This window comes from Bos grunniens, chromosome 12 (genome assembly GCF_055505025.1).
Source record: "Bos grunniens cultivar Pamir isolate PY7600 chromosome 12, Bosgru_T2T1.0, whole genome shotgun sequence".
In the NCBI taxonomy this organism is placed as follows: Eukaryota; Metazoa; Chordata; class Mammalia; order Artiodactyla; family Bovidae; genus Bos; species Bos grunniens.
Genome location: NC_141176.1, coordinates 50,603,699 through 50,629,367, shown reverse-complemented (window position 1 = coordinate 50,629,367; position 25,669 = coordinate 50,603,699). Strand labels below are relative to the sequence as shown.

At 38.8% G+C, this 25,669-nt stretch overlaps 1 protein-coding gene across 6 annotated transcripts in view; it reads left to right on the top strand.

Annotated features, from left to right (window-relative positions):
- The window catches only part of TBC1D4 (TBC1 domain family member 4), a 210,086-nt gene extending 185,318 nt beyond the window's left edge, over positions 1 to 24,768 (top strand). For all 6 annotated transcript variants that reach the window (XM_086329973.1, XM_086329971.1, XM_086329974.1 and 3 more), the window contains 6 exons: positions 2,182 to 2,340; positions 5,102 to 5,346; positions 10,966 to 11,125; positions 13,759 to 13,928; positions 18,593 to 18,769; positions 22,302 to 24,768. In XM_086329973.1, coding sequence (XP_086186099.1) covers positions 2,182 to 2,340; positions 5,102 to 5,346; positions 10,966 to 11,125; positions 13,759 to 13,928; positions 18,593 to 18,769; positions 22,302 to 22,535 — 1,145 coding nt within the window. In that variant the 3' untranslated portion in view covers positions 22,536 to 24,768. The remainder of the gene's footprint in view (positions 1 to 2,181; positions 2,341 to 5,101; positions 5,347 to 10,965; positions 11,126 to 13,758; positions 13,929 to 18,592; positions 18,770 to 22,301) is intronic.
- Positions 24,769 to 25,669: the final 901 nt, after the last annotated feature.

Below are 25,669 nucleotides of genomic sequence, written 5' to 3'. Positions count from 1 at the left end.
TGGTTAAGAATCTGCCTGCCAGTGCAGGAGCACAGATGTGTTCCCTAGTCCGGGAAGATTTTACATTCTGTGGGGCGACTAAGCCCAGGCACCACAACTGCTGAGCCCACGCTGTAGAGCCAGTGCTCTGCAGCAAGAGTAGCTGCCACAGTGAGAAGTGGACACACTGCAACAAAGAGAAAACAACTGTTTTCTCGCTGCAGCTAGAGAAAGCCTGCATGCAGCAATGAAGACCCGACACAGCCAAAAATAAATGAGGTGAATTTCCTTTTTGAAATTGTTATTGGATGGTTAACATAACAGCCCTCTCCTTAACAGTGATCCATTTAATGGGCTAATGAAAGTTACCCTCTAAAAATGACTTTTTATGTAAGATCATTCATTCATTCAACAAATATCTAAGTATCAAGGTATATTCTTGGATTTCATCATTCAGAGATGAAAATATGCTGATTATTCTCAGGGAGTTCACCGTCTAAGTGAGGAAACTAGACAGACATACAGTATAGCACTAACTCTAATCCAATATGCTAATGTTACAGTCCGAGTCACATAGTATGTGAGAAAGGAGTCTTACTCCTAGAGATGTTAGGGAGAGTTTCTGCAGAAGAATGACATACAGGCTCATTCCTTAAAGACAAATGGAGATATACTAGGCGATCAACTGGAGAAGCTTGGAATTCCATAAAGGTAACAGTAGAAACAAGAAACTGGAGGTCTGGAAATAACCATAAGCTTCTTGAGTATGTGAATACTTAGTGTATACTTAATATGGCAGGGAGTGGGAGGTAATGGAACTAAAAATAGTAGTTTCAAGGCATACCCTGTGGAGGACCTTATAATTCATGTTCAGGAGCCTGTGGTGTAGTTTTTGGGCAAGAATACTTTCAGCTTCTGCAGACTGTGACATTGCATCCCAAAAAGATTAGTGCCGTTAAACCTTCCTCTACCCAGCTAGATCTCAGGAACCTATCCCATATCTAGTCTTTTTGGACTGAAAGCAGTGAAATAAAATTACCTTTCCTGCAGAGAATTGAATTATGTCCCTCCCAGTGCTTTACTTCATGTCCCTTAGCATAAAAAACATAGTTTTAACATACTTTGAATTGCTTGTTTTGGTTTTCAAGCACACTGGAATTACTATTTCATTATACATGAATGAAGCGTTATATAGCCTAGCTCCTTTCTTCTCGAAGGCTGAGTGACGTTCTGGAGCACTCCCTTTGTATTGTATTTATCATTTTATTTCATTCTTTTGTGGACCGTAAAAATGCTATTTAATTCTCTTTTACAAAGTTACTTTTTAATGACAGATATTTAGAAATCAGAGTATGAATATTAGCATTTGTTACTAGCTTTAAACCAAATAAAAGGTGAAAATAAGCAGTCATACATTTCAGTATTTTACAATTTGGCCTCTGAAACTAGAGTTTGGATTCTCAACTGCACTAGCTATGAAGACCTGGGAAGTGACGTAGCCTCTTTCCGCCTCAGCTTTGCCACCTGTAAAGTATAGATAGTAGTAATTACCTGTCTCATTAAGTTATTTTCTGAGCACCTGTGAATAGTTGAGGTGCAGTTTCTGTAATTGCAATGCTCAAAAGCTGCTGCTGCTGCTAAGTGGCTTCAGTCGTGTCCGACTCTGTGACCCCATAGACGGCAGCCCACCAGGCTCCCCCGTCCCTGGGATTCTCCAGGCAAGAACACTGGAGTGGGTTGCCATTTCCTTCTCTGATGCATGAAAGTGAAAAGTGAAAGTGAAGTCTCTCAGTCGTGTCTGACTCTTAGCGACCCCATGGACTGCAGCCTTCCAGGCTCCTCCATCCATGGGATTTTCCAGGCAAGAGTACTAGAGTGGGGTGCCATTGCCTTCTCAGGCTCAAAAGCTACACCTCCTCAATACATGTTGTATTAGGTTCTCAATCAGTAGTGGCTGGTATTCTTGTTAATATTGCCATTATTTCCTCATTATTTGAGGGTTTTCTTTTGTAAGGCAGCAGCTAGAGGATTAAACTTGGCAAAATATGCTTGCACACTGTGTGGTTGTAGCCTGGCACACAGGACACGTGTATGTATGGCTGTGTGTATGTGGTAGTATGGCTGCATTATAGTTAATCAGTTGTGATTTAGCAACATCATTCCAGTCTTCAAGGCCTTGCTTTCTTATCTCTTTGATTGCAGGTGTTCCCAAAAGTCGACGAGGAGAAATCTGGCAGTTCCTAGCTTTGCAATATCGTCTGAGACACAGATTGCCTAATAAACAACAACCTCCCGACATATCCTATAAAGAGCTTTTAAAACAGCTCACGGCTCAGCAGCATGCTATCCTCGTGGATTTAGGTATGTCTGCTGTATTGATTCTAATTTACGAAAGTAAACAATAGGTCCTTTTGTTGAGTTTTTTTTTTTTTTTAATTTGGTTTTTGGTGTTGATAAAGATGATCTGTTGGTCTGCAGAGTTGCTGACTTTGTTCTTTCCTGTGGGCATATCAGCCTTATGTCTGGTTGAAAATACCCTTAATGCCTGCATGTGGAGTGAAGTCTTTATCCTCAGACTTGTACTCTGAAAAGAGTCATCTTGTATTTGAATCGTTATAAAGGTCATGTTCTTGGGTGCTCTCAGTTCTTGTTTTTTGAACAACTGACTTTTTTGGGGGATAGACAATTATTATTTTAGTCAGCACTGGTCTTGAAATAGGCTAGAGCAGGTTTAAAGGGGCACCAGAAAATTTAACAAGGTCTACTAAATATTCTGGACATATTGCTGAAAACAAGCTTTTGAATAAGCCTTTAAAAAGCAATACAGTATGTGGTTAGGTTGTGGAAAATCATGAATACATCTTTGGAGGATGAAATAAGAATTAACTGTCCTACTGCTATGTGAATTTCCAGCATTTATGGCAGCATTATAAAGTCACCCTTTTAAAAGCTGAGTTTCAAATAACTTATGGAAAGCAAAATGGTGTAATAATTTAAAAAATAATGTCTCTAATTTTTCTCTAAATTAATGTTATATTGTTATTTAAAAATATGTAACTTACTGAATTAAATTGACAATGACATTTGAATTATCTTATATATATCCCTAAAAGTTGATTTATTTAAGGTGGCCAGATATGTTATTTCAGCCCATATGGGAAAACAAGGGATTGCTTTACATTGAGAGGTCACTTCATTTCAGGCTGTATAAAAATCACAGGGCAACACTGACCTCTGCTCCTTTGGATGACAAACAACTTCTGTTGGGAAAAGGCCAATTAAGTTAATATTTTTTGAGCCCAGTAGAATTGAAAAGGAGAATTTTACTGAGAAACTGAAAACTTCGGTTTTTGTCCTGATGCTACCACTGAACAGTAGTTTTAGGGAAATTACTTTGCTTCTGAGTTTCAATCCTCTCTCTTAAATGAGGACAATGAGCCAGTCAATCACTGTGAATCCCCGCAGATGTGTGGTTCTGTGACCGGAAATGGATAATGAGTCTAGAAATTGGGATGTCGAATTTAGAGCTAGTCAAGATACCCTAAAAGATAAGGAGATGATGAGATCACATTACAGGGGGAAAAAAAAGCCTGGTCAGAAAAAAATGGAACCAGAATTATGTCTTGAATGGACAGTATATTTATAGTTTTCTGTAGCAAGCATTTTAAGTGAAAAAGTAAAATGATAATTTTAAAAATTGCTTATTTGACTTTGCTCATAGTCATCTGTGTTTCCTCAGCACGTTCTTGTTAATTTCTCATATCTTTCCCTTTATTTGCTCTGCAGAAATAATCTTATCAGTTCCTGGGTGTGTGTGTGGGCGAATCACTTTTAAGCAAATCTGGTGGAAAACATTAAAAAATCTGGCCTTCTTATAAGTTCTAACCCTCATGAGTAATCATTGCACAAGGAAGCTAACACTCCCTTCATTTTCATGACGCAAGGAAAGTCCCAAACCACTGTATACAGCTTTAGGGTGAAGATGGGTTTATTTCAGTGTTTAGTACCAACTTTTTAGTGATCCAGGACTAACTTGCTTGCTGAAGTGTCTCTATGGTATTTTTGTACACAGAAGTGAATTTTAGAGGGGAATTTATTTTTAATCAGCTTGGCCCTTCATTATCCTTGACCTTCTTGGATTATACTGAAAATAAAAGAGGTCTGCATGGCTCATAGATCAATTCAGTTCAGTTCAGTCACTCAGTCGTGTCCGACTCATGGATGGAGGTAGTTTAAGAAACAGGAAGCCAAGAATACTTGAAAAAAACAAACAAACAAACAAAAACTGGGGTATTTCCTGAATGATAGACTGACTATAAAAGAAAACAACCCCAAAAAGTCCCTGTTCTGTCATAATGTAAGAAAAGCAGAAAGGAATCTGCTATGGACTACTAAGATTTCTTCTTAAATTATATGATACCACCTGTAGAATTCTGATTTCAGTTGTTCAGTTGCTAAGTTGTGGTCTATTTTTTGTGACCCCGTGGCACACCAGACTCCTCTGTCTTCCAGTATCTCCCGGAGTTTGCTCAAATTCACGTCCATTAAGTCGGGGATGCTATCAAATCATCTCATCCTCCGTCTTCCCCTTCTCCTTTTGTCTTCAATCTTTCCCAGCATCAGGGTCTTTTCCAATGAGTCAGCTCTTTGCATCAGCTGGCTAAAGTACTGGAGCTTCAGCTTCAGTCCTTCCAGTGAATATTCAGGATTGATTTCCTTTAGGATTGACTGGTTTGGTTTCAGTTAGTGGGTGGTTTCTATGTGAACTTAGAATTAGCCTTGATTTACAATCAGAATAAGTTTTATATTCTATTCCCTGAGATCTTTTCTGAATATGTCTTTGATTTGTTTATGAACTTTTTTTCCCCCTAAAAATAAGTGCTTATTAGCATCAGTTATTTGCTCCTCTATCACATACATGGAGATGGGGTGATGGTCTGGCAGGTAGGACTTGGGACTCTCTAGAGGGAGAAAGACTCAATTAGAGGGGTAGGTACTCCAGGCGGTATTCAGTATTGGAAAAGAGCGTTGATTTATTCCTTGAAATTGCTGAATTGCAGTTTCACTGTGGACTCCAAAGCATCAGGGTATCTCAAAAATATTTTTCTTTTTTCTTCTGCAGGGAGAACATTTCCTACTCATCCTTACTTTTCAGCACAGCTTGGGGCAGGGCAGCTGTCGCTCTTTAATCTCTTGAAAGCCTACTCATTACTGGACAAAGAAGTGGGTTACTGTCAGGGGATCAGCTTTGTGGCTGGAGTCTTGCTTCTACATATGAGTGAAGAGCAAGCCTTTGAAATGCTGAAATTCCTCATGTATGACCTGGGCTTCCGCAAGCAGTACCGACCTGACATGATGTCGCTGCAGGTGAGTGGTGGGTCTTCACAAGAAACGGGTAAAAATCTTAGCGGAGCCCTCTTCTGATTTATAGTGAAAATTTAAAGAAATTTGGGCCCATTGTCTTGGAACTTGGATAAATGCAGAGGCATGTTTTAGTTCATGGTTTTACTGTGGGATTTGCGATTTTGCTAAACCGGTAAGTGTATGACACCCATATGCAGAGTAACTTTTCCATAGTTTCTGAAGCAGATAAATAAGCCATTCGAGTGTGTCCTCAAGTCCCTATTTCTTAAGTCTACCAGTTGCCTGGAGAAAGTATCATCTTTGCTCACTTTCCCTCATCTTATCAGTTGAAAAGAATCATAGATATTTTATTTAAAATCTAAAATTATAATGCCTTATTCTTTTACTTTGAGTGCATCATTGGCAAATATCTATATTGTGTTTCTTCTCAAACTTTCTATCTTCCCCCCCACCCCGCCTTATCTTAATAGTAGACAGGCCTTTATAGAGGAAAACGTGTTCAGTGTCGGTGGCGCTTTTTCAGTCTGCTTTTCTTATGTTCTGAAGAAGAACATTAAGATTTTTCAGTTAAGTAGTGTATTCACTGCCATTATTATATTTCAAACTTTCTGTTTATACATTTCTCCTCTCTAGTTTAAACTTCACTTTCCTTAACATGCTGTTTTCTAACAAAAAGTTCAAATTTTCACTGTAGATACGATATCTTAAACAACCACTACCTTGCAATTTAAAGCTTTCAGACATAAAAATATAAGGGAAGGCTTTAAAGAGAAAAATGTGTCAGGGTTCTCCTCCCGTGAAATGAGGTAGACATGATGCCGAGTTCGTCATAATATTATGCTTTAGATAAGAACTAAAATATTTTAAAATATAAAATATTTTTATAATTACAAAAATATACTTTTAAATATACTTTGTACTGATTCCCAGTGATCAGTATTTGCATGTAGTATTTCAATCTTACCAATCCTTGGGCAAAATGATACTTTATTTTCACTCTATGAATGTTATGGTAAGTGGCGTTTTCTTGAGAGGATGAGTGGAGAGGGAGTGCTCCATTTTTTATTATTAATACTTCTTCAAGATGGAATTTTTGGTGGGGAGATAAAGCTTTGCTCTCAATGTTGGGTTTCAGCTGTGAGTTCTTATGAAGGGTGTACAGAAATCCTGATTTCAGGGTAGAGAAATCAAATACAGTGATTCATGAAAGTGAATGTCTCTCAGTTGTGTCCAACTCTGCGACCCCATGGACTTACACAGTCCATGGAATTCTCCAGGCCAGGATACTGGAGTTGGTAGCCTTTCCCTTTTCCAGGGGACCTTCCCAACCCAGGGATCGAACCCAGGTTTCCCACATTGCAGGTGGATTCTTTATCATCTGACAGTTGATTCCTAGTTGATGACTATTCGTAGATCTATAAACATTCTGCAAGTGAAATAGTAATAACTATGGAAGGTTTTATTTTTTACTTTATTTCTTAACAGTTTATTGTGCCATATTGTATAGGAAGCATTTGGTACCCTTGTATTTTCAGAAGTAACAGTTTGGAATCTGCCATTAAAATTTCAAAGAAAGGAGTCACATGGTCTTGATTCATAAATTAAAAGGGTAGATACAGATATCACTTTAAAAATGCAACCTTTTTCCAATTTGAAGAAATTCCTCATCAATTTGGCATTATAAAAATTCATATACACTGGATTTATATGTTGATTTAATATGACCCACAATTACCAAGAAATATTTCCTGTCCATAGTTATGAAAATGAAGATGTTTAAGAATCTGTGGGGACAGTGTTCTTAGAGGCCATGAGACGGGGAATCTTAACTGGAAAATAGAGCCTTTTGATCTGTAAAGTGAGATGCAACACTTTTCTACTTTCTAGAACAGAAAGTGTTTCTTTTTCAATCAACATGATATTCAGAACTGGAAGTGGCAACAGGCTTAGGATCACTTGATAGGATTTCTGATTACCTGCATGGTGTGAGCTTGGGCACTGCAGTTCAGTTCAGTTCAGTCACTCAGTCATGTCTGACTCTTTGCAACCCCATGGACTGCAGTACGCCAGGCTTCCCTGTCCATCACCAACTCCCGGAGCTTACTCAAACTCATGTCCACTGAGTCGGTGATACTATCCAACCATCTCATCCTCTGTTGTCCCCTTTTCTTCCTGCCTTCAATCATTCCCAGCATCAGGGTCTTTTCCAATGAGTCAGTTCTTCACATTCAGGTGGCCAAGGTTTTGGAGTTTCAGCTTCAGCACCAATCCTTCCAATGAATATTCAGGACTAATTTCCTTTATGATGGACTGGTTGGATCTCCTTGCAGTCCAAGGGACTCTCAAGAATGTTCTCCAACACCACAGTTCAAAAGCATCAATTCTTCAGTGCTCAGCTTTCTTTATAGTCCAACTCTCACGTCCATACATGACTACTGGAAAAACCAAAGCTTTGACTAGACGGACCTTTGTTGGCAAAGGAATGTCTCTGCTTTTTAATATGCTGTCTAGGTTGGTCATAACTTTTCTTCCAAGGAGCAAGCGTCTTTTAATTTCATGGCTGCAATCACCATCTGCAGTGATTTTAGAGTCCCCCCAAAATAAAGTCTCTCACTGTTTCCATTGTTTCCCCATCTATTTTCCATGAAATGATGGGACCAGATACCATGATCTTAGTTTTCTGAATGTTGAGTTTTAAGCCAACTTTTTCACTCTCTTTCACTTTCATAAAGAGGCTCTTTAGTTCTTCACTTTCTGCCATAAGATTGGTGTCATCTGCATATCTGAGGTTATTGATATTTCTCCCGGCAGTCTTGATTCCAGCTTGTGCTTCATTCAGTCCAGCATTTCTCATGATGTACTCTGCATATAAGTTAAATAAGCAGAGTGACAATATACAGCCTGGATGTACTCCTTTCCTGATTTGGAACCAGTCCGTTGTTCAATGTCCAGTTCTAACTGTTGCTTCTTGACCTGCATACAGATTTCTCAGGAGGCAGGTCAGGTGGTCTGGTAGTCCCATCTCTTGAAGAATTTTCCAGTTTGTTGTGATCCACACAGTCAAAGGCTTTGGCATAGTCAATAAAGCAGAAGGAGAGGTTTTTCTGGAACTCTAGTTTTTTCAGTGATCCAGCGGATGTTGGCAGTTTGATCTCTGGTTCCTGCCTTTTCTAAATCCAGCTTGAACATCTGGAAGTTCATGGTTCACATACTGTTGAAGCCTGGCATGGAGAATTTTGAGAATTATTTTGCTCGCATGTGAGATAAGTGCAATTGTGTGGTAGTATTCTTTGGCATTGCCTTTCTTTGGGATTGGAATGAAAACTGACCTTTTCCAGTCCTGTGGCCACTGCTGCATTTTCCAAATTTGCTGGCATATTAAGGGCAGCACTTTCACAGTATCATCTTTTAGGATTTGAAAGAGCTCAACTGGAATTCCATCACCTCCACTAACTTTGTTCATAGTGTTGCTTCCTAAGGCCCACTTGACCTCTCATTCCAGGATGTCTGGCTCTAGGTGAGTGATCACACCATTGTGATTATCTGGGTCATGAAGATCTTTTTTGTATATTTCTTCTGTGTATTCTTGTCACCTCTTCTTAATGTCTTCTGCTTCTGTCATACCATTTCTGTCCTTTATTGAGCCCATCTTTGCATGAAGTGTTCCCTTGGTATCTCTAATTTTCTTGAGATCTCTGGTCTTTCCCATTGTATTGTTTTCTTCTATTTCTTTGCGTTTATCACTGAGGAAGTCTTTCTTATCTCTCCTTGCTATTCTTTGAAACTCTGCATTCAAATGCATATATCTTTCCTTCTCTCCAGCAGGCACTCATTTTATCTGTAAAATAGGAGGTTCAGGGCTCTTTTAACTATGGACAGCCCATCATATTTGTGTCTGCTGTTTTCTATGTTAAGTGTAAAGCATCTTTTTATTTGAAGTCTTTGGTCTCTGCTTTTTCTCCCCCACTCTCTGCATCTCCCTTCCTCCAGTTCTGTCTCTTCCATTGGAAGATTTTCATGTTATCTCTAAGGTAGAATTGAAAAATTATGTATTATTAGCAAATGGCATCTTGTTATGAAAGTTTCCTTGGAAGGAAGACTGAGTTATATTTTATTTGTCAAAAGAAATTTAATGTAAATATACCTTGATGGAAGAAATGTTCTTAACCCCCAGTTTAGAAAGTAGGGAAAAAATAAGGTTCTACCAAAAAAAAAAAAAAAAAAAATATATATATATATATATATATATATTGCTTCTGTGTTAAGACAGTGGACGAATAAGGACAGAATGTTTTTGATGACAGGCTTTCTTTTTATTCTGCTAATTAGATGTCTTTGATTTTTGTACTACCAACAACAGCAATACTTAGAGCCCAGTATGTCTAGTTTCTAAACTGTAAGTGGCCTAATGGAAATAAATATATGATGTTTTTTCAACATGACTTAATGAGATTATAATCTCATTTTTTAAAACCTCTTTGCTTGACTGCTGCTAAACTTCTTATTTTATATTTATGACTTCCAGTGGCTCTTTAATTCTTTCCTTTTACAGCTTGTGTGGATCCTTAGTTTCCACACATAGAGATCAAACATTTGCTATATTTATATAAAGTACTTTGATTTTTTAGTTTTGTGCTCTGAAAAACAGTTGAATTCATAATATAGTTGGTTATTTTTAGCTATTTTTATACTACTTAAGAATGATATTTTGATGCTATCTAGAGAAAGAAGTTCTGCTAGATTTAGGAAAATGTTGAATGTATTTCACACCAAGAAGTTAAGCTGATATAACTGATCAAGGACTCATGACTCAATCTGTTACTGTGTAGATAAAAATTTAAATTAAATCACAAATCATGGATTTGTTTATTATTTGCTACTGCTTTACTTTTAACTACCCACATGTAAGACTTTAAAAGTTACTGTAAGCTGTCTTTATAATATTTTTTTAAATATGAGTAATCAGCTCAGTAGCTAAATGAAATAATTTCTTTCTATAAACATTCGGACTGTACTTTTTGCTTGAATCTCCTTTGTCAAGAGAAAATATGCTGCTGGAATATCTTAGATATTAGAAATCACAGTTCAGGTTTCTGGCTCCTTCACCTTCTAAGCCTGACAGTGTCCTAGCGCGCAGATTGCCTGGTGGGTTCTGTCGTAAATCCAATGCTGGCCCCAGCAAAGACAGACAGGGTCTTGCTTTTGAACCAGATGTGGTCGATTCTTTTGGATGGAAGCTTTTCTGGAACTGGTCTGAAATTAGAATGGCCCTTCCATGAGAGTCCTGAGCCAGGACGGTTCTGACTAAATTCCAAAAGCCATACCTTCCTACAGGAAGAATAATTACCATTTCCATGTATACATGGCTATACCAAAACACACGTGATAGAGAAATGTGCTGTCTAGTCATAGATGGACTTACAGTGACTTGCTGTATGATCTCAGTTAAATGAACTTGGATCTGTCAACTTTAACATAATAATAAAACAATATTGCTTTTGTTTCTCTAATATACATGAATTAGTTCTTAAATATTAGAGTAATGACATTAAACAGTATTTGTTTTATGTGCACTCAGATAAATGCATAACATGTTATTTTTCTTCTCCAAATTAACTTTAGATTCAAATGTACCAGCTGTCCAGGCTCCTTCATGATTATCATAGAGATCTCTACAATCATCTTGAAGAAAATGAAATCAGCCCCAGTCTTTATGCTGCCCCGTGGTTCCTCACGTTGTTTGCCTCTCAATTTCCATTAGGATTTGTAGCCAGAGTCTTTGGTAAGAGACACCAATGATCAATTGGAACAGTGTTATCTATTCCAAGGGGTATACTTCTAGCCATAAGGTGCTTCAATTGTTTTATCTAGCATCGTGTCACAGAATCACAAATTGCTAATGGAATTTAATAAATATGCCTGGCTCCATTCTGAGAGTAATTTGAAACCATATTAGTCTTAAATTGAAACGCAAAGGGAAAGAAGTGCTGAGCTCCTATATTTGAGTAAACTATAATGGAATTCTTATTTTCATTTATACCTAAAAAAGTCACAGTATAATTTTTAAAAAATATGAACTAAGGATTTATACTGTATAATTTTTTCATATTTTTATACACATCTTTCCTATCTCTTTTGTTTTTCCTTCCCCATTGTCCTCTTCAACCTGGATTCAAAACACAGAGAAACAACATGTTCTCTGACTGGGTTAATGGAAGCACCTCTTTCAATGTTGTTTTTAATGGCACTTGTTAATGTGACTTTTTATTGTTAACAAGGTAATTGGAATTCCTGTTTTATTGCTTTAAGTGCCCTCCTGTCATGCCAGTACAGAGGTGATGCCCATCTCTAACACTGGGTGCACAGCTGGTTGGACCCAGGGCAAGTTGTTGAGATGCTGTTTTGCTCCACAGTGTAGCAAAAAGAGAGTGTGACACAGCTTATGTTATCTTATGAGGCTTTTACATCTATCATACCTCTTTAGTTAGCTTTGTCTAAATCTGTTATTTAAAAAGCAAACCATCTTTTTAAAAAACGACTCTTTAGCAGAGGTTTATTCTAATGTTAAGAGCTTGATGACCTCAGAAGAGGCTTCCAGTTTTTATGTTCCACTCATCTATCTGGCACCTGTAGTGCAAACAGACAGTATTTATATCTGTGCTTTTGCTAAATTTGAGCTTTTGGTCAAATTGGAAGTATTGGCCTGATTGTAGGTCATTACCAGGATTGAAAAACATGAACTAAAATAGAATAAAGAGAATACATCAGTTATAGGGAAAAAATGTTATTTGGAGAAACTTCAAATTTGAAGATATATCCTCCTCCAGGGGATTTTCCCAACTCAAGGATTGAACCCAGGTCTCCTAAATTGTGGCCAGATTCTTTACCATCTGAGCCACCAGGGAAGCCCAAAGATATATTAATACATGTAATATGTATATATAACACCAGATTACAGTGTACTGTGTCCTTCTTACTAGGGGCTGTGGTTTTAAAAATTAGACACTGCATTAGTGCTGTTACAATTTGTAGGCAAAGTGCAGCAAAAGAGTAAAACAAGGATGCCCAGAATCAAATATTTACCAAATATCCATTTTTATATTGAGCATACACGATTGCTTTTTCTCCAGGGAAGTTTTCTTTGGAGCTTGGGTTTCTATTTATAGGTCTTCTATAAATCCTTTCATTTATATATTTTCTTATCAGGAAATAGCTTATCAAATCTAAAATGATATTTAGGGTATCTCTCTCTGACTTACCCTAGGAAGCTTGATATCTGAATTCAGGAAACATATTTCCCCAGTCATCTGTTTTTTGCTAAGAGAATATGAATGATGCTGTCAGCTCTACAATAGCCACACCATTCTTAGAATTGAGTGAAGAACAGAAACTGTCAGCAAAGGGAAAGATGTGTGAGCAAGAAGAATGACCATGTTTGAAGTGATTGTTTTATGGTTCCCTCATTTTTAACAACCCCCTCTTGTTTATTACTGACTACAGAATGGCATGGATTAAGAGGAATGCTCATACAAAAGTATTTAGTACTTTTCAAAACTATTGGTTTACATTTGTTTGGAGCAAAGTTCAGAGTCAGGGTGAAACTCTGGTGGCTCAAACGTAAAGCGTTTGCCTGCAATGCAGGAGACCCGGGTTTGATCCCTGGGTTAGGCAGATCCCCTGGAGAAGGTCGTGGCAACCCACTCCAGTACTCTTGCCTGGGAAAATCCCAAGGACAGAGGAGCCTGGTAGGCTACGGTCCGTGGGATCGCAAAGAGTTGGACAGGACAGAGCACCTTCACTTTCACTTTCAGAGTTAGGGTAGCCTTTCTTTTTCTCTTCTGATTTAGGTTATACCCTGATTTTGATTTTTCTTTTAAAGTTTTTTTTTTCCTTAAAGTTTTTTCTCTAGTACAGGTTTCATTACATATTAACTGGTTCTTGTAGTTTTTTATTATGGTAATGAGAGTTTAATCCTAAGCTATTGATTATGTTGATTTGTTTTTGTATTCTCCTCATGAAGAAAATCTAAATATAAGTCTCCATTAAATTTGCAACTGCTGCTGCTGCACTAAAAATTATAAATATGTGGACAAACAAATATATAATTTATCTTTTTCTTTTTACCCTGACCTTATCTGAGGTTCCTAAATAAGTAAAAAGAATAGTTAAACAACTGTTTATTTGTTTTGGTCATATTATTATTTATTTCAAATCTAGGTTATTTTGACCAGTTTTATTTTGCAAAATATTCTGTGGTTCTGTTGCAGTAATTAAAACAACCACCATACACACACACACACACACACACACACACAAAACCATGCAAAAAACCCCATTAACACACAGAGGTCACGTTTTACAATAGTAGAGGCATAATTTTGATCATGAAAATTATATATCTTTTTTTTTTTTCAGATATTATTTTTCTTCAGGGAACTGAAGTTATATTTAAGGTTGCCCTAAGCCTGTTGAGCAACCAAGAGACACTCATAATGGAATGTGAAAACTTTGAAAATATTGTTGAATTCCTTAAAATCACTCTCCCCGATATGAATTCATCTGAAATGGAAAAAATAATCACCCAGGTATGATTTAAATGGTAATAATAAGGTATAAGATTATATAGCAGTTTCTCTACTAATTATATTATTAAATGTTTTAGCATAAACCTGTGTTTTGCTTGACCATTTTTAAATTTGATCAGATACATTTTATCTAGAAATGAAACTATTGTGTAATTTCTCCTTGTGACATTGTGTGGCTGTGCCCAGGCAAGGTGTTCAGTCCTTGCCTGTGATAATTCATGAGTTTTTCAATTTAGATCGGTGATAAGACTGAAGATAGAACTAAGAGAGTTAGGAAGACCTGATAAATGAATAAGCTGAGACGCGCTTAGCTTTGTAATATCGTTGTGTGTATTGGTCACTTAGTTGTGTCCGACTCTTTATGACTCCATGGACTGCAGCCTACTAGGCTTCTCTATCCGTGGGGTTTCCCAGGTAAGAGTATTGGAGTGAGTTGCCATTCCCTTCTCCAGGGGATCTTCCCCACACAGGGATCGAACCTGAGTCTCCTTCATTGGCAGGCGGATCCTTTGCCGTCTGAACCACCAATTCTGTTTTAAAATATATGAGGAGTACACATGACAGGAATGAAGACTGGAATCAGACAGTCTTGGATTCCCCATCAGCTTCCAGATCTTTTATTAGTTGTCTGTCTTGTACACATCACTCTAATGTTCTCCCCTGCAAAATGGGACAGTTCTGACCCAAGAGGTTTTGTGAGGCTTAAATGAGACTTGCTTTATTAGTCAGGGTCCTTTGCAGGAAACACAATCTACCTCCAGCAGCTCAAGGGAGGGTATGATTTACAGGAGTGCGGGCAAGGTTAAGGGAACAAGATACGATGTCCAGGTGCTTAGGAACCAGTGACAGAGGGAACTGTTCATATCCCTGGTGCTGCATCCGGAGAAGGAGGATATGATAGTGCTGCCAGGCCCAGTGAGTGCCGAAGTCTGGAGGCAGGCTCTCTGGAGGTTGCTGTGCTCTTGGTGAGCAAGACAGGGAAGGAGCAGGGAAGAAGTTACCAACCTATTTCTTCTGCCCCTTTTGATCTCCTGATGACCTTTGCCATTGGCTGTACCCAACCAGAAGTCATGAGAAATGCTGGGCTGGATGAAGCACAAGCTGGAATCAAGATTGCTGGGAGAAATATCAATAACCTCAGATATGCAGATGACACAACCCTTATGACAGAAAGTAAAGAGGAACTAAAGGGCCTCTTGATGAGGATGAAAGAGGAGAGTGAAAAAATTGGCTTAAAGCTCAACATTCAGAAAACTAAGATCATGGCATCTGGTCCCATCACTTCATGGAAAATAGATGGGGAAACAGTGGAAACAGTGACAGACTTTATTTTGGGAGGCTCCAAAATCACTGTAGATGGTGACTGCAGCCATGAAATTAAAAGATGCTTGCTCCTTGGAAGAAAACTTATGACCAACCTAGACAGCATATTAAAAAGCAGAGATATTCCTTTGCCAACAAAGGTCCATATAGTCAAAGCCATGGTTTTTCCAATAGTCATGTATGGATGTGAGAGTTGGACTATAAAGAAAGCTGAGTGGCAATGAATTGATGCTTTTGAACTGTGGTTTGGAGAAGACTCTTGAGAGTCCCGTTGACTGCAAGGAGATCCAACCAGTCCATCATAAAGGAAATCAGTCCTGAATATTCATTGGAAGGACTGATGCTGAAGCTGAAACTCCAAAACTTTGGCCAACTGATGTGAAGGACTGACTCACTGGAAAGACCCTGATGCTGAGACGGATTGAAGGCAGGAGGAGAAGGGGACGACAGAGGATTCAATGGTTGGATGGCATCACCAACTCAATGGACATGAGTTTGAGTAAGCTCTGGGAGTTGGTGATGGACAGGGAGGCCTGGTGTGCTGCAGTCCATGGGGTCACAAAAAGTCAGACATAACTGAGCAACTGAACTGCACTAAACTGAACCAGAAATCAGCAGGAAGAAAAGTGTGGGGAATGCAGGTCAGAGGGGTCTGCCTCCTAGGGTACCGAGAATGGATGAGGGCAGAGAATGGAAGCAAACGGAGGGTAATCAGTATATCGTATACCTAGTCCCTGATTCTTCATAGGGACCAGGTAAGTGGTAGTTATATACTGTTGTTCGGATGACATGAATATACTTAAGACCAGATTTGTAAATAAAGCAATCATGCCTTATGAGTACTGATAAAATTTACCACTTTCCAAGAGGCCCTTGGGATAGCAGATAAAAGACAGAGTTTAGAGCAAGAGAAAGGGAGTCTGAGATCTTGTGCTAGTGTTCAGCTATCTACTAGCTGTGTGACTTTGGGCAAGTGAGGGCAACCTGTCTGAGTCTCAGCTTCCTTCTCTACAGAATGGAAATAACATTGTTTTTAGGGGTAAATGTAACCAATTCAGTTGAAGAATTTTGTATCATTCTATACAAGTCTATCACAAGAACTCATTTTATTACATGTAAAACTTTCTTTCTACCACATGTGTGGAATTGAAACCACGAGCAGATTATTCTGTAAATACCTGTGAATATTTTTTATTTGTTAAGATGCTCTGGAAATAGAAAAATATAAATTTTATTTACATATTCACTTATTCCCCAATTCTTCAGAAATATCTTTTGGGACTGGCAAGTAGTCAGAGATTGTGGTTTTGGAGAGAGATGAAGTTTGATTTGAAATTAGATCACCTTTCTTTTCTAAGATTAATGAGGAAATTGCCTAGCTTTGGAGATTATTACTGTGGTTATTTGATAGAAGTTATAGGCTGGTAGATTTGGACTTGATATTAAAGATAACTTTCTAGCCAGTAGAATTGATTAACTATGGAAAAATACTTTGGCCATCTGATGTGAAGAGCTGACTCATTGGAAAAGACCCTGATTCTGGGAAAGATTGAAGGCCAAAGGAGGAAGGGGCAGCAGAGGATGAGATGGTTAAATAGCATCACCAACTCAATGGACATGAATCTGAGCAAAATCTGGGAGATAGTAAAGGACAGGGGCACCTAGCATACTGCAAAGAGTAGGTTTCAAAGAGTAGGACACAACTTAGCAATTGAACAAAAATGAACTGTTAATATTAAAGGAGACTTTGATGAGTTTTATTTACTGTAAAAATGCAAATAATGTAGAACAGCACAAAGAAGAAAGTGAAGTTACAAATCTCAATAGCTTGAGATTTAAAACATCTTAAACATCCTCTTAAAATCTCTAATTATACTGTACATGCTGTTGTGTAATGATTTTTTATTAAAATAGTTGTAGAGTATCAGACATTTTTGCATGCCAATAAATATATTCATGCTCTTGTTTTTAATGGTTGTATAGTAGTCCAGTGTGTTCATACTCACTGGGTAGGGGGAAAAAAGATGCTTGTTTAAAAAGAATAACCATATTGTCACGAAATATCATTTCAATTCTAAGATTTGAGTATCTCTAATAGTAGTAGTGCAAGTAAGTCAGTGAGATTTTTTGTGGTTTCTTCTCTCCCAAGAGTGTTAGTGTGGATACCAATGCTTAAATGGCAGCTCACTTTCTCTTCCAAGTTTAGACTAAGGAGGAGTTACTTGTTCTCTAACTTTGAAGCAAACTGTCTTCCTAATGGGTGACAATACGGGAGAGCAGAGGCAGCTGCAATTAAACAGCTCTATATAGTGCCCAGTTCCCAAGTGGCTCAGTGCTACAGAATCCACCTGCCAATGCAGGAGACGTGGGTTTGATCCCTGGGTCAGGAACATCCCCGGAGGAAGGAAATGGCAACCCGCTCCAGTACTGCCCCCTGGAAAATCCCATGGACAGAGGAACCTGGCAGGCTACAGTTCATAGTGTCACAGAGTTGGACATGACTGAGAGATTGAATACGTATGTACAGGTTCCAGGGTGTGCAATTTTAAAGATTCTCTCTCTGGTAGGATATGTTAGTGAATTCTAAGAGACTTGCATGGATTAGAAAATGGATGAAAATATTTAGTACAAGCCCTTTCTACCTCCTTGACAAATAATTAGAAGGGCTTTTGATCTTATTATTATAGAAATACCCTATGCAGTTTTTGGAGAAGGCAATGGCAACCCACTCCAGTACTCTTGCCTGGAAAATCCCATGGACAGAGGAGCCTGGTAGGCTGCAGTCCATGGGGTCGCTGAGAGTCGGACACGACTGAGCGACTTCACTTTCACTTTTCACTTTTATGCATTGGAGAAGGAAATGGCAACCCATTCCAGTGTTCTTGCCTGGAGAATCCCAGGGATGGTGGAGCCTGGTGGGCTGCCGTCTATGGGGTCGCACAGAGTCGGACACGACTGAAGCACCTTAGCAGCAGCAGCAGTATGCAGTTTTGCTTATTAACCAGCAAAGATGATCTCCAACTTGTATAAGAGTTACTCAGTTACTCATGTTTATCTGGTAGGCTACACTTTGGGAGACCATTCCTAGATTATGTATATTTTGGTTGCAAAATATCTTTGGACATTAACTTTCTCTAGTGTCTTGGCCTCCTCCTGAGAATGTGTCAATTGTATAGAAATGATCTGTTTGTCTTTATTTGACAGTCACATTTATTACAATTCCCTTTGTTTGGTATGTCACGCTGTTCCTCATTAAGAAGTATTGGGAAATGCACCTTAGATACACAGATGTATCTTTGTGTACATCCTGAAAGTCAGACTGACCCCTGTTTTCACTGCAGGTTTTTGAGATGGATATTTCTAAACAGTTACATGCCTATGAGGTGGAGTATCACGTGCTACAGGATGAACTCCAAGAATCTTCCTATGCTTGTGAGGACAGTGAGCCCATAGAGAAGCTGGAGAGGGCCAACAGCCAACTGAAAAGACAAAACATGGACCTTCTAGAAAAATTACAGGTAAAGAGATAGTGATTTGACCTTAAAAGCTGTTGAGTGCCTCCTCTCCTGCATAGAACCATCCCAGGAAGGATAGAGCTGTGGTATAGATTGAGCCATTGCTGACTGTTGACCTGTGTATCAGATTGTGTCCAAGTGCCCTGGGGGCTGCAAATGCACATGCTGATGTAAGTGTCAGTTGGGAGAGAAAATCTCCTCTCACAAAATAATTAAATGGCAGTTCAGAGCAGAATCTGATTCAAAACTTACTGGGTATTGCACGTGTTTGGTTTAAGTTCAGGTTGGGAGGGATTGACTAGAGGAAACTGGGAAAGCTCTGGGTGTCTTGGGGCTTGAGCTGGACTCTAGAGGCTTGGTGGGAATAAGAGAGGAGTGTTGAAAGCTGGATGATATGGCAGAACTTAGAGGAAACATATCCATTTAAGATTTACATTGGGGAGAAGTGGGGTAAACATGATGGAGGCAGATTTATAAATAACTTTCAAGTCAAGAAGAAGAACACAGCTTTAATCACGTTGAGAGAGAAATCTCTCAAAAATTTTGAACCATACTTTAGGGAGATCAATCTGGAAAAACCTTGATGAGGACAGATTAGAACGGGGAGAGAAGGTAGGGAGACCAGCTAGCAATTATTTGTAGAAATCTGATTGGGGAAGATGAGAACTGTCTAGACTAAAACTCACAGAAATGGAAAGGAGAAAATTGAATGAAAACAGGTAACATGTAATCCTTGCCATGAAGGAATTTGCAGCTGATAGCTTTAATGTGGTGATCTCCAAAGAAGATTTAGCCAGGGCCCAGGCTTGATTGCTCAAGAGCTTTTGTGTAGCAGAGTTTTATTAAAGTGAAAAAGGGACAGAGAAAGCTTCTGACATGGACATCAGAAGAGGGGCTGAGAATGCCCCCCTTATTAGTCTCAGCAAGAGTTATATACTTTTTCAATTGATTATTACAGTAAATCAAAAGAATGTCTCAAGGTTGTAAAGGTCTTACCAGACCCACTCCCACAATTTACATTTTAAGATAACAGGATTGGAGCTAACAATAGAAAGAAAGGTCTTACCAGACCCACTCCCATAATATACATCTTAAAATAACAAGATTAGTCAGAAGGCTCTTGTTAAGGAGAAACATGTCTTTGAGCAAGATACATTGTTATATTGACTAAGACAAAGCAATGTAGAAAAAAAGGTCTCTGCTTTTCTCCTCTTGAGAACCTTAGACCCCTTTCTCCTTCCCTAAGGCCTTGGACCCCTTCTTCCTCAAGGGCCCTGGATTCCTTATCAACCTACCTAAGGATGGGCTCTCTCATAGTTATTTCATAATACAAATTATGTATTTATTTATCAGTGCACTCTTACAAATGCAATAAGTGATTTAGTGTAAAGTAATATTGCACATCTGTAACCTATATTAAGTGTGCTGTGTATCCAAGCCTCAAGGAATGGGGTTTCCGTGATCAGAGGAGGGGGAGGGGAGAAAGTAAAGCTTCCAGGGAGCCGAGGCCTTGGGGGTAGGGAGTGTGGGGAGAGGGATTCTGAGTTAGAACTTAAGTACCCAATGGCTCCTTGGTTTCTGCTTACCTATCACTTCGTCAACACATGTCTCCAAACTAGGGAACACTAAAACCCTGCTTTGATGTGTGGTAACTCCTCTGAAGGATAGCTGGGAGAGTAATAGCTTAGATATGAGGGGTTCCTAAAGTAATTGCTCCCCAAGAAGAAACACTGGCCTCTTTCATTTCATCTATATTAGCTCTGGCCCATACAACATTTTATGCCTTTTTCTATTCAAAACAATGCCAAAATGTTGTGTTAGTGCATTGCTAAAGATCATTTTTTTAAACAAGATCTGCAAATTCATCCATACCATTTTTCTACATTCCACGTATAAGCGATATTATGTGATACTTGTGTTTTCTCTTTCGAACTGACTTCACTCTGTATGACAGTCTCGAGGTCCATCCACATCTCTGCAAATGGTACTATTTAGTTACTTTTCATGGCACTGTGTACAGGTGCCACATCTTTACCCATTCCTCTGCTGATGGACATCTGGGTTGCTTCCGTGTTCTGGCTATTCCGAATAGTGCTGCAATGAACATTGGGCTGTATGTATCTTTGAATTATGGTTTTCGCTGGATATATGCCCAGGAGTCAGATTGATGGATCATATGGAGGCTCTATTTTTCAGTGTTTTAAGGAACCTGTATACTGTTTTCCATAATGCCTGTGCCAATTTACATTCCCACCAACAGTGTGGGAGGGTTCCATTTTCTCCACATCCTCTCCAGCATTTATTTACCAAATTATATCTTTGTTTGAGGTGTTAATTATATGAAAGTGAAAGTTGCTCAGTTGTGTCTGACTCTGCGACCCCATGGACTGTAGCCAGCCAGGCTCCTCTGTCCATGGAATTCCCTAGGCAAGAATACTGCAGTGGGTAACCTGTCCCTTCTCCAGGGGATCTTCCAGACCCAGGAATTGAACCAGAGTCTCCTGCATTGCAGGCGGATTCTTTACCAGCTTAGCTGCCAGGGAAGCCCTCCAGCATTTATTGTTTGTAGATTTTGTGTGTGTGTGTGTGTGTGTGTGTGTGCGATGGATACCAAGGTGGAGGAGGAGGGGGATGAACTGGGAAATTGGGATTGACATGTATACATTATGGGTACTGTGTACAAAATAGACAAGTAATGAGAACCTACTGTATAGCACAGGGAACTCTACTCAGTGCTCTGTGGTGACCTAAATGGGAAGGAAATCTAAAAAAGAGGGGATATATGTATATGTATAACTGATTCACTTTACAGCAGAAACTTACATAACATTGTAAAGCAACTATACTCCAATAAAAATTTTTTAAAAAGAGACAACAGTGTCTGTTTTCAGAAAGAAAAATAAACAGGCTATTGTCCTTTATTACTAGGATGTTTCAGTGATGATTAGTTGAACATTTCTTTATTTAGGGAAAGTGGGTTTGCACCTACTTTCTGTTATAATGATTTTTATTAATGGTTACAAATTTTTTCATTCACAGTTCAATGCTGTCATCACCTCTGGCTTCCCAAGTTATATGGGCACATCCAACACCTGTAAAAACTGATAAGATCCCATGTATGTGTTGAGCAAACCCTGTATTTCCTTTCAGAGGGCAAAAAAACCTCTTTTAACACCTTAGGGCAGTGTCAGGAATCTCCTGTTTTTCCCTGTCAGATCCCAGTCACTCTTGGAGAAGGCCTGTGTGTGGAGTGAGTACCCTCACTACTGAGGGATGATGATTTAATATTGCATTTTTGGTGTATTCAGTGAAATGAGATGTATTTTGTTAGAACTCTAGTTATATTTTTGAGAACCATAAAAAATCGCCATGTCGTGGACGGTTTCAGAGTATTTGCTTCCTATACTATTGTACTAAGTAATATGATATGATTAGCTAATATATGTAAATTCTGACTGCTGCTGTGATGATGAACCAAAACCTTCAGATTGTTGATTTGGCGGATTTTGTGTGTTTTTGTTTTTGCCCCAAACAGATAGCTCATGCTAAAATTCAGACCTTGGAGTCCAACCTGGAAAATCTTTTAACCAGAGAGACCAAAATGAAGTCTTTGATCCGGACCCTGGAACAGGAGAAGACGGCTTATCAGAAGGCAGTGGAGCAGATCTGGAAGCTGCTGCCTGCAGATATTCTAGCCAACTGCGAACCACTGCTGAGAGACTTAAACTGCAACCCTAACAACAAAGCCAAGACAGGAAACAAGCCATGAAGACTTGCCACCTCAGCAGGACGTGACCATTCAAGGATGCTACAGTCTGGAGGAGTCTGCATGCTGCTGGCCCAGTGCTGGACACCAGAGCTGACAATCACTGAATTGGTTGTGAGCCCGTCGGAGCCAGTGGCCCTTGCTCTCCTCAGAGCGTGCCACTTCTAAACCATTGTACATATGTAGACTGTTTTTTGCTGTCCTTGTTGACTATGTACATATATATAAAATGGACATAAAGAGTTGATGCTTTCAGATAAAAGTAGATGCATATTTAGAGCAATTTTTTAAAAAAAGAAATCAAAACTTCATGAAATCCACACCAAAGGGAAGTTAAAGTGAAGTTCCCCTTGGACACGTGTGACATCAGTTTGTCTTTGCAGTGAAACAAAGCTAGAACATCTTTGTATATTGAAATATACTTGGAAAAAATGAATGTATTTTTTTCTCCAAAGAATGGCATGTTTCACTCAGTGGTGGAGAGGTGGAAACATTTGTGTAACTTTATGTGCATCTGTCTTAAAATCTACTGACATTATATATATATATGAGGAAAATGACTGATTGCCAGTAAAGCTCCTCTGAGTTTTTCAGGAAAGTAGGGGCCTTCCCCTGCTGCCTGCTTTGTGCCAATGAGCATGTCGCATCTACATGCATTTGAGTCTGGTCAGGCATTACTTTAGTTGTGTGTAAGGAGGAAACAAGACAGTGGCTGAGTCTGCCCATCCAGCTCAAGGTGAAAGAGAACATTACTAATTTTCTAGTAAATTAGACCAGCATTTTGTTAAACTAAACATATCAGTCCTTAAAAATTAATTTAGGACCTAAATTATCTAGCCCTGGAGAAGGAAATGGCAACCCACTCCAGTATTCTTGCCTGCAAAATCTCATGGACTGAGGAGCCTGGCCGACTACAGTCCATGGGGTCACAAAGAGTTGGACATGGCTGAGCGACTGAGCATACATAAATTGTCTCGATTACCTTTCTACCTTTTTATTGAAATTTCTCCTGAATGAACTACTTGGTGCCATAGTTAGTGACAAGGATTTGCCATTTCCCACGAAAATGTGGGAACTCTTGTCTTAGTTCTCTCTACCTTAAATGGAGGGTAAGGAAATGCAATTATGATTGGTTTTCTAAAAATGAGATACTATGTTGAGATTTTTTTTTTGTCAATTGACAGGTCTGATAAGGTTGTAATCATCCTCCCCTTTTCACATGAGTGTTTATGAGAACTGTGGAATGTTTAAAACAAACTTGAAATCTATGGGAAGGGAAGGAGAAAGCCTTTCTAAAACCTACAGTTCTGCATTTGGACTCCTGACTTTCTCAGTCTACAGAGAGATTATAACAAGACATTCATGCATGCTGGGTGAATGGAAGGAAAGCAATTTTTAACTTACACATGGAATTTCTCCATTTCAGAGATGATTCTATGACAGTGCCTCAGAAAGTGGATGCGGCAATTTTGCCTTTCCAAACGATATTTTTCATCACTGCTTTTTGCAGTACTTGTATTATCACAGATGGATTATCTGGGATAATTTTCTTCAAAGGGAGTTTGTTATACACAAGCTACAGGGTAGAAAAGTAAAGCTCTAAAGGTTTCAGAAACATTTGATGAATGGATAAGCATCTGAACACCCCCTCCCACCCCCCGACCGCCCAGTTACTCAGTGGAATGTAGTGACTCAGTGCCGTGTAGTAAATGTAATGTTACAATCAGCACGCCCTCTCATCCAGGCAGTTTCTCAGAAGAAAATGAAGTCTTACTAGTAAAGTTAATGTAATTTCTAGATTCTAGAAAATGCTGACCTAATCAGTTGGGGCCACCGACCGTTTTGTTGCTTGGATTTCCCTCAGATTTCTCTATTTGTAGGAGAGGTATTTTCTTACGAGGAATATGATAAATATCATCTGATTACTGTCTGGTGATGAAAATTATCTGGTGTGTATGAAACACAGGTGGTAGCCAGGGAGCCTTCAAGTTGGGAAAAGAAACTTTTCTTTCAGTTGTTGGGTTTAAATTTTATTCTGGATCTTCACAGTCAATGTTATCAGTTGTATTCTGGTGTTCAGGGCTCGCCTTGGATACAATATTTCTTTTGAAAATGAATTTTCTTTTTATTTTGTGATCTTTTAAATGTTGCATCAATTATGCTTCATGCATTGTTACATCTTCATTTGGTTAATGTAATGTCTAGTTCATTTCCAATAAATACATTGCTGCCTGTTTCCTTGGCTTATTGGTTTTGCCTTTGTAATAAGAGAGAAGACCTTGGTTAGAGTCCTTTACAAAATCTGCATGGGTTGGATTGTTGCTACTTAAAATTTGTTCACTGATAATTCTTTGAATGAGACAACAAAAGATAATTTTTAGAAACATTTATGGAAGTACATTCAGTTCAGTTCAGTTGCTCAGTTGTGTCCGACTCTTTGGGACCCCATGGACTGCGGCACACCAGGCCTCCCTGTCCATCACCAACTCCTGGAGTTTACTCAAACTCATGTCCATCGAGTAGGTAACACCATCCAGCCATCTCATCCTCTGTTGTCCCCTTTTCCTCCTACCTTCAATCTTTCTCAGCATTAGGGTCTTTTCCAATGGGTCAGTTCTTCACATCAGGTGGCCGAAGTATTGGAGTTTCAGCTTCAACATCAGTCCTTCCAATGAATATTCAGCACTGATTTTTTTTAGAATGACTGGTTTGATCTCCTTGCAGTCCAAGGGACTGTCAAGAGTCTTCTCCAACACCACAGTTCAAAAGCATCAATTCTTTGGTGCTCATCTTTCTTTATAGTCCAACTCTCACATCCATACATGACTATTGGAAAAACCATAGCTTTGACTAGACAGACCTTTTTTGGTAAAGTAATGTCTTTACCAATGCTGTCTAGTTGGTTATAGCTTTTCTTCCAAGGAGCAAGCATCTTTTAATTTCACGGCTGCAATGAAAGTACATTGTCCGTTACTAATTTTCAGCTGCTTTCCCAATGGAACCTTTTGCTGATAGGTATAAAAAGGCAAAAGATAACCATATGGACAGATCTGCATTTACCCCTTTTGTTTTCTGTTTACCCACATAGACAGTAAGTGAGAGAAAGAGGATAAGAATATACAAAACTAAAATTGAGT